This window comes from Ctenopharyngodon idella, chromosome 6, assembly GCF_019924925.1.
Source record: "Ctenopharyngodon idella isolate HZGC_01 chromosome 6, HZGC01, whole genome shotgun sequence".
In the NCBI taxonomy this organism is placed as follows: domain Eukaryota; kingdom Metazoa; phylum Chordata; class Actinopteri; order Cypriniformes; family Xenocyprididae; genus Ctenopharyngodon; species Ctenopharyngodon idella.
Window position 1 is genome coordinate 10,253,860 of NC_067225.1, and position 10,011 is coordinate 10,263,870.

General features: G+C 37.4%; 1 protein-coding gene across 1 annotated transcript; it reads left to right on the top strand.

Moving 5' to 3' along the window:
* The first annotated feature begins 559 nt into the window (after positions 1-559).
* wnt6a (wingless-type MMTV integration site family, member 6a) lies at positions 560-9,539 on the top strand. The gene is made up of 4 exons (XM_051897128.1): positions 560-989; positions 1,359-1,579; positions 3,380-3,705; positions 7,927-9,539. The coding sequence occupies exons 1-4, from the start codon at positions 913-915 to the stop codon at positions 8,386-8,388; spliced, it is 1,086 nt and encodes a 361-aa protein (XP_051753088.1). The 5' UTR covers positions 560-912; the 3' UTR covers positions 8,389-9,539.
* The last annotated feature ends 472 nt before the right edge of the window (positions 9,540-10,011 follow it).

Genomic DNA, 10,011 nt, shown 5'->3' on the forward strand with positions numbered 1-10,011 from the left:
CCATTAAAGGCTTCTCAATCAATCCATCAATGTTGCCCTCAGAGAAAGATTATAACTCTTATAAAAGGAGTTTTATCCAAGTTTGATATTATAAACAAGATGATAAAGCAACGAAAGTCAATTTAAGTTTTTCTCTGCTCCTCAAATTTGATGGGAAGATTTGGCATAGACGTTTAAAATCCATTCTGTTTGGCCTGGAAATGTTCTAACAGACAAATTCTGGCTGATAACACAAGATACTGATATAGCTGTAGGGCCAAGAAGACTGCCAAGGTCAACACAGGAGAGAGAACACTTTATGAAAAACATATCAAAAACGACAGCTGGACATCATAACACTAATTTAAATTTAAGGCCTGATGAAAACGAGGAATAAAAGGAAAACAAAACGAGACGAGTTTTTCTGCTTGACATAAATCCATGTGAATCATTTCTGTTTCCAAAACAAATAAGGGCTGTGCGGGTTTACATCAACCAAATGAGTGTCATGTAGGGTTTCTGCACCGTTTGTTTACAAACTCTTGAACTTCTTGACTTGACAGGGATTTTTCTGACGCTACGTCAACAGAGGTGGAATGCGCGCGTGCCAATAGATGTTAATAAGATACGATAGACGCGCTGCTCAGAAGAGAGAACTACTCGGTGAACGCGCACTGAAAACTTGCTGATGCGATGCCAGTTGTTTTGAACCACTAAAGAAGAGGAATATTTTTACTGCGTTAAAATCAGCGATGATTTAATTGTCCTCGCGCCCCTACTTTTTAGCGCATCAGGTAGCGTCTTCGCTTAAGTTTAATCGTGCACGAGCATTGCTGGATATGATGCCAGTTCATAGATTCGCCGACCAACCAAGGACAAATCGTTGGGACTGTTTCAGGTAGACTTGAACCGTTTGTGGATTTAAATCCCTGGATGATGCTCTCAATGCAAAAACACGTCCTCTTGTTCCTTATTATCCTCAATACGACCCTCATACCTCTGCAACGAAGGTAAGATGTGGCTTTATTCCTGCATGTTAATATTCTTGATCTCATTGAGCTGCATAAATAAGTAATCTGGAAACTAATGCAACAAGACATTTTGTTTTGAGGCAGTTCGATAAAGTTGATTAGGCTGCGCCAACAAACGGAAGAATTTAAGACTTTGCATTCAGGTTCAACAGGCCTTTTTAAATAACAAGAGGCAATGAAAGATGTGAAAAAACTGGTTTGTTAATGGCAAATAACTTTGGGTGGGTGGGTCATGACTTAAAGGATGAAAGGAGGGAGGAGAGAAAAAGTACATCAGGAAAAATAAAACAAAATGTGTGAGTGTCTTTGTGTGGAAATTGATGTATTTATGATTTCTTTTGCACACAGGGTGGATGGCAACCCTTTAGTGATGGACCCCAATAGTATCTGCCGTAGGACTAGAACGCTGGGAAGCAGACATGCCGACCTGTGCCAGTCTCAGCCTGAGATCATTCAAGAAGTGGCAAAAGGTGCCCGGCTGGGCATACGTGAATGCCAACATCAGTTCCACAACCGTCGCTGGAACTGCACCAGCCAGAGCAGAAACCTGGCCAAGATCCTGCAACAAGGTGAGGAACGAATAAAAAAGCTCCTCATGATATATATTTATACCTTTGGAACTCAAAAATGAAGATGAAATTGATGCGGTCAGCCCTCTTAAAGGATTAGTTCACCCAAAAATGAAAATTCTGTCAGTAATTACTCGCCCTCATGTCATTCCACACCCGTAAGACCTTCATTCATCTTCAGAGCACAAATTAAGATATTTTTGTTGAAATCCGAGAGCTGACTCGTCCATACAGACAGCAATTTAACCGACACTTTCAAGGTCCAGAAAGGTACTAAAGACATCATTAAAACATTCAGCGTGGCTGCAGTCACAAAAACAAAACAGAACTTTATTCAACAATACCTTCTCTTCTGTGTCATTATCATACGTTGTTTACGTCCATCGCTCCCAGGTTCTTTGTCAGAACGGCAACTCGTTATTGGCCGGCTCCTGCGTCAGCATCACACGCATGCATCGTGCTGCTCATGTGACCAGCTTTGGCCAATACTGAGCCACCATTCGGATGTAAACACGGAAGCCTTTACTGTGCTGACTGCGTCTTATAAAGATAATGACAGGGAAGAGAAGAGATTGTTGAATAAAAAGTATTCTCGTCGCTTCATAACATTAAGGTTGAACCACTGTAGTCACGTTGACTGTTTTAACGATGTCTTTAGTGCCTTTCTGGACCTTAAAAGTGTTGATTATATTGCTGTCTATGGACGAGCCAGAGAGCTCTCGGATGTCATCAAAAATATCTTAATTTGTGCTCTGAAGATGAATGAAGGTCTTACAGGTGTGGAACGACATGAGGGTGAGTAATTAATGACAGAAATTTCACTTTTGGGTGAACTAACCCTTTAACTGATTAGCAATGACCTTGTTCAGCAAAACATGTTCCATATCTAGTGCATCTGTTTGTGTTTATCAGTTGCATAATAGGAATTCTTTTTTTTTTCTTTTTTTCCTAAGTTTAATTCCAATGCGTCATAATTCCCCAGAACATTATTTCAAATCCCCATTGGGTTGAAAATGTAGTTTTGAGCAAAAAGCACAGTAATTTCCCAGAAATTAAATCACACTGTTTTTTTTTGGCTGGGACTTTTCGACATGTCAGACGATGCTTATGCAGAGTTGATTGATTACTTAGTCATTGCTGAGTTCTATATGGCATGTTTGTACATTTGCAAGGAATTTTAATTTCTTTCAGATTGTAAAATTGTGGTTGGGATTTTGGCAATGATGGCTCTCTTCATTAACACAATGTAGTTAGCCACATGGCCATTAGAGGGCATGATTGTACTATGTTAATTTGACCATGAAAATAGTTACCTGACACAGAACATAAGTGAAGAAAAAAAGCAGCAGAGCTTACGCTTTTATTAGTATCTTGGACCTTGTAGTGCATATTTCTAAATGAGACTGAGATGAAGATTACACTTTTTTAAATCCAAACATGACATGTTGATAGCCAAAGCTCATCGATTTATAAGGTTGACTTGTTTACATGTAAATTTGATACCCAGAAGTGAGTGTGTCTTGGAAGAATCCTTTACACTAAGGGGAAAAATGCTCTTTTGGCAGTTCAAGGTGTATTGAGGCAGGTCTAGACAACAGAGATGTGTGAGGAATGTGAATCTGCTAAATGAGTTATTGTTAATGTGGCAATTCCTTAGATTTTTAAGTGATCTTAGAAGATGTTACTCGAAAACACGAGTTTAGATGGTCAGATGGTCATGCATCATTATGTAAGATTTTATGTTTAGATAAACTGTAGATTTTTCCTTGTTGAGTTAAGGCTCTATGAACTGTTCTCTAGATATCCGGGAAACTGCATTTGTGTATGCTATCACAGCTGCTGGGGTGCTGCATGCAGTGACACAAGCCTGCAGCCAGGGGGCGCTGCCACAGTGCGGCTGTGTGACCCTTCAGAGCTCCTCTCAAACTCACCATGACTCCTCGGCGGAGGAGGTACCTATTCAGGCTTTACCTGTACAAAATGGCCGCTGGGAATGGGGGGGCTGTGGAGATGATGTGGACTTTGGCAACGAGAAGTCTCGTCAGTTCATGGATATCAGGCAGAGAAAAGGCAAGAGTGACATCAGGACCCTTATTGACCTGCACAACAATGAGGCAGGAAGACTGGTACGTTTACATTTCTTGGTTTGAAATATGAAAGGATAGCATGGTACATGGGAGATCGTAGTAAATATAATTTTTGTATTCCCATTTGCTTTAATAGAAAAAGAAAAATACACTATTGGATTTCCATAACTTTCTAAAAGAGTAGAAAAAAGCTAGAAAGAGCACTCTAAAAAGTAATTCAGGGGACCTGTTACCACAACTTAAATAAGTGCATGGTTGCAAGTTAAAAATTCTAATTTAATGTTTTAATTAAACCTTTTAAGTTGCCAACATTATTTAGGTAGAGTTCTGTTGACATATTAATGTTGATCATTACATCATCTTAATATAGTCTGTAATTCAAACTCAAATTTCTGCATTAAAGGATTGGTTCACTTCTGAATTAAAATTTCATGATAATTTACTCACCTCCATGTCATCCAAGATGTTCATGTCTTTCTTTCTTCAGTCGAAAAGAAATTGAGGTTTTGGAGGAAAACATTCCAGGATTTTTCTCCATATAGTGGACTTCACTGGGGTTCTAAATGTCAGTCTCAGTGCAGTTTCAAAGGGCTCTACACGATCTCAGATGAGGAATAAGAGTCTTATCTAGTGAAACGATCAGTCATTTTATAAAAAATAAAATAAAAAATTATATACGTTTTAACCACAAACGCTCGTCTTGCACTGCTCTCTTCTTCCTCTTCTTCTTGTATAATTCCGGCAGTGTAGATGCTGCTAAGTGTATTACTGCCCTCCACAGGTCAAAGTTTGAACTAATTCTTATATACTTGCACTAGCATATTGTAAATGACAATTTAGTTCAAACTTTGACCTGTGGAGGGCAGTAATACACTGTACAATCTACACTGCCGGAATTATACAAGAAGAAGAGGAGGAAGGGAGCTAGCACAAGATGATCGTTTGTGGTTAAAACATACGGAGCCCCGGACATGACATGCAGGAAAAAAATAGTAGGCTAAATTGTGCGCACGATTTACTAATTCGTTCCCTCGATTTATAAATCATGCACATGATTTATAAATCGAGGGAACAAAATAGTAAATCGAGGGAACGAATTAGCAAATCGAGGGAACGAATTAGCAAATCGTGCACACGAATTAGTAAATCGAGGGGACGAATTAGTAAATCGAGGAAACGAATGAGTAAATCGAGGGAACGAATTAGTAAATCGAGGAAACGAATTAGTAAATTGTGCACATGAATTAGTAAATCGAGGGAACGAATTAGTAAATCGTGTACACGATTCAATTTTTTTTCTTGCATGTCATGTGCGGGACTCCGTAAAAACATATATAATTTTTTTTATTTTTTTTTTTTTAGAAAATGACTGATGGTTTCACTAGATAAGACCCTTTTTCCTCGTCTGGGATCGTGTATAGTGCTTTGAAGCTGCACAGAAATTGCAATTTAGACCTTCAACCCGTTGAACCCCAGTGAAGTCCACTATATGGAGAAAACCCTGGAATGTTTTCCTCAAAAACCTTAATATCTTTTCGACTGAAGAAAGAAAGACATGAGCATCTTGGATGACATGGGGGTGAGTAAATTATCATGAAATTTGAATTCAGAAGTGAACTAATCCTTTAATTGGCTTTTTTTAAAAATTAAGTTGTAGTAACTTAATAAAATTGTCTTGATAAGTTCGGAAATTAGGCAGTGGAATTCTAGTTCCCAGCATGCTTTGCATAGGACTGGATAAGGAGAATAAATGTTGAAATTAAGTGTTCATTTATTTGTCTTTAGTGAAGGGAAAGACCTGTTAGTGTTTAATGCTGTTATGTTTGACATTTAAAAGAGTTTCTGTAATGTTGATGTTTTTGTGGGTACCATTGCATTGACTCTATAAGCAATGACTGCGCTAATGCCAGTGACAAGTAATATCTTACTTGTTCATTAAATATACATGTTAAACAAGCTGTGTTAGCATGTGCTATGATAGCTGTTGATTTGAACTGAAATAGATAAGATTCATTTGTTCCAGGGTTACAACTCTGGTAATTGGAGCGACTTAATTTTTTTGAGTAATCAACTTTAAAAAATTGTGTTTATGCTACAAATTATTAAGTTCCTCTATCTCAGTGTAGCTTGTTGGTTGAATATAAATTCACTCAAATTTGTCATAACTCAAAAAAATTGATGCAAACTGTTGCAATAATTTTGTTGTTGAGCCAACACATTATTTTTTAGAGTGAGATATGGACTACAGCAGAGAAATGTGTCATATTTACAGTCATTCCCTCAACAACTGCAGTGTTTACTCTTTTTCTTATTGATTTAAGTCACCATGAAATCAAAATTAAAAATTCTTTTTTTATGAAATATTGCAGTATTTATTATAAATGATTTATCATAATTATTATGATTATGATCATAATTATTATTATTTTTAATCCATGTCTTTAATCAAAATGAACATCTCTTCTTTTTTCTGATGATGTGTTTACAGGCGCAAGAGCGGGACCGCCTGTCACTTTTTAAAATATGCATCATGTTTCCTGTTTTGTACAAAAAAAAAAAAATAAAAAAAAATAATAAAGCCCACAATCATTTCTGCAGTCAGTAATGTGTTCCGCACATCAACACTGGTGTCAGGCAAAAGTACTATTTAAACATTCAAATTAAAACTGTTTCTTTTGATTTTTTTTCCTATGGGGAGTGTTATTTGCTTTTAGATAAACTGAACAAAACAGGTTTAAACCACAATTTTCAATTAGAACAATATAAAAATACATGGTTCACTTGTTATTTAAAGCTGCAGTCCGTAACTTTTTTTGGTTAAAAATTATCCAAAATAAATTTTGGAGCAAGTACAAAACCAGCCAGTGTTCAAAACTATCTCCTTACTTTAGCCCGATTCACAACGGTAAGCCTGTAATAATGTTTTCTAATTTGGGTGGTACTGGTGGGTTTCCGCGGGAAATTTGAGCATGCAGCCGTTCAACTTTGCGTCATTACGTCACGTCTGTTTACATGAAGAAGGAGTTCCAGCTAGTAGGCTATATGTGACGATGCTGCAGGCGGTGGATCATTTATAGCATTTTCTCGCAGCAGCTGCAATAATTAAACTTATCATTTTGATGGCGGATTGTATGGTATGACAAATTGACGTTAGAGATTACAGAAATTGAAATCTGCAGGCAACGCTAATACACACTAAATACACATTGTCACACAATGCTGATGTTGTTAACATTAACAATTTGAGAACAAAGTATAACAATAATAATAATTTGCACGGTTTGATGTGATATGAGTTAAGTGATCGTTAGATTTAATCACCATTGGCAGCAAGATTTATTGTAATGCTTTTTTTCTCAGTTGGTCAGAACAAAAGTGGCAGACATGTTACTTACTTGTTCAGATGATATTTTCCGGTGAAAATTCTTATTTTAGTCATACTTCCAAGACATACAATCTGTGATTCAGAAGTACAGTATCCACACCGGTCTGGTGACTGACAGCCCAACCCACGTAAAGATGATAATTCCGCAAATAACTGCAATTGCAGGTTTCAAACAGAGATGGCGACAAAGAGGCAAAACTTACAGACTGCAGCTTTATTTAACTAAACTTAATCAACATTAAACTAAATTGAGCTGAGTAATGACACTATTGTCTTTTGTAGAGTTGCTTTACAGATGAAAATTAATTTGTTTTATAATTGATGAATTTTGCAACATTAACACTTATTTTTTTTTCTGTTTATTACTGTGAAGCTGCTTTGAAACAATCTGTATTGTATAAAGCGTTATATAAATAAATGTGACTTGACCATTAACTGAGCGTGTTTGATCATACTTTGGCATGAAATAGTTTTTCCTCCCTGTTGTGATGTATATCGGCTGCTCGAACAAGAAAAAAATGTAGGGCGGGGAATTGATTGGATCGTTGTTTACCATTGCTGTGATGTCATGTGAGTGACAGGTTGCCCCGCCCTCACGCCAGTAAACATGTCATCAGAGAAGAGATGTCACTGCAAGAGGGAGGGGAATTTATTTTGATTAAAGATTATGAGGGCACATTAAGAAAAAAAAAAAAGATGTCCAAGGATAAATCACTTATTATAAATACTGCAATATTCCATTCAAAACAAGTAATTGTCAGTTTTGATTTTATGCTGACTTTAACTTAAGAGACTGGATGAAATGCACATATGAAGAAAGAAAGCATATTGTTGTCTCATTTATCACTTTTCTGTCTTGTCATATGTGTGTACAGGCCATACGGATACAGATGCGAACTGAGTGTAAATGTCATGGCCTTTCTGGTTCCTGCACTCTTCGCAGCTGCTGGAGGAAGATGCCTCTCTTCCGTCAGGTCGGTGACTATCTCATGCAGAGCTTCCATACGGCCGTTCGCGTGATGGGTGGGAATGATGGGAAATCACTTGTCCCCATCGATCCGGATGCCCCTCCCCTGGATGCAAACGTCCTCATCTATTCAGCTGAGTCACCTGATTTCTGTCAGGCCAATCAAAGGACCGGTACAGAAGGCACACAGGGTCGTGTGTGTAACAGCACAGAGATGGGGCCGGGAGGCTGTGACAGCCTGTGCTGTGGTAACGGATTTGCAGACTACACACTGGAACATGAGGAAAACTGTCTGTGTCGGTTTCACTGGTGCTGTGAGGTTCAGTGCCAGAGATGTTCTGTGAGAAAGGACGTCAGCCTCTGCTTGTGAAGTCCACTCGAGGAGTTAAAAACAGAATTGCATTTGTGTTTGAGCTATTTGTTTTCTCTACTATATGCAGAGGAGCATCTTCTGTGTGAAAGAAAGCAATGACTTGTGAAAACAAGTGCTTTTTTTGATGGTCCACTGGTTATTGCAAACAAGACTGAGCAATATCTATAAGTCAGGTGGGAGTCTGTGCTTGTGACATATAAACAAACATATGTCGTGCTGCCACCTGCTGGTACTTTATTAAGAGAAATTAGTGTATATAGAAATCAAGTGTTTTCAGAAGAATACCTGGGAATAGACTGATGAGCTTGAAACTTGACACAAAAACATCCTCTGATGCACTTTGGCCAAATCAAAGCTCTCATGTGGCCATTTTCTTTGGTATTTGAAAATGAACCAATGTCAGTACTGTCCAAGGTGCTGAATCCCTGACTGATGTGTTTATCTGGCAAACCTAAAGATACAGTCAGTACCTGACTGATTTAGGTTTTGTTGGTTTAATTATGAATCATTTGTCTATTATTTTACATTTTCCAGCAATTTTCCTTTGTACCTGTACATGCTTTTAATTGCCTGCTTATGTTTGTTGCAAGACACTGAAAAAAATGGTAACCTAAAAAAACGTGCTTCATGTGGTAACATCTAAATTAAAGGGTTAGTTCACCCAAAAAAATGAAAATTCTGTCATTAATTACTCACCCTCATGTCGTTCCACACCCGTAAGACCTTCATTCATCTTCAGAACACAAATTAAGATATTTTTAATAAAATCCAATGGCTCAGTGAGGCCTGCATTGACAGCAAGATAATTAACACTTTCAGATGCCCAGAAAGCTACTAAAGACATATTTAAAACAGTTCATGTGACTACAGTGGTTCAATATTAATGTTATAAAGCGACGAGAATACTTTTTGTCCACCAAAAAAAACAAAATAACGACTTTATTCACCAATATCTAGTAATGGACGATTTCAAAACACTGCTTCATGAAGCTTCGAAGCTTTACGAATCTTTTGTTTCCAATCAGTGGTTCGGAGCGTGTGTCAAACTGCCAAAGTCACGTGAACTATTGAAATTTCGAAACACTTATGACGTAACGAAGCCTTGTTTACTGAAATCACGTGACTTTGGCAGTTTGATACGCGCTCCGAACCACTGATTGGAAACAAAAGATTCATAAAGCTTCAAAGCTTCATGAAGCAGTGTTTTGAAATCGTCCATTACTAGATATTGGTGAATAAAGTAACATTAATAAACATTAAGGTTGAACCACTGTAGTCACATGATCTGTTTTAAATATATCTTTAGTAGCTTTCTGGTGTCAATTATCTTGCTGTCAATGCAGGCCTCACTGAGCCATCGGATTTTATGACAAATATCTTAATTTGTGTTCCAAAGATGAACCAACAGGTGTGTAACGGCATGAGGGTCAGTAATTAACCATTTAATTGATTTTATTCCAATCAAAAATTTTATTTAACATTAGTGAATCAACCTAAATATATTAGGTTACACCAACAAAACTAAATTTAATGTTTATGATCAGGTAGCTTTATACACTATAAAAAATGCTGGGTTAAAAACAACCCAAGTTGGGTTGAAAATGGACAAACCCAGCGATT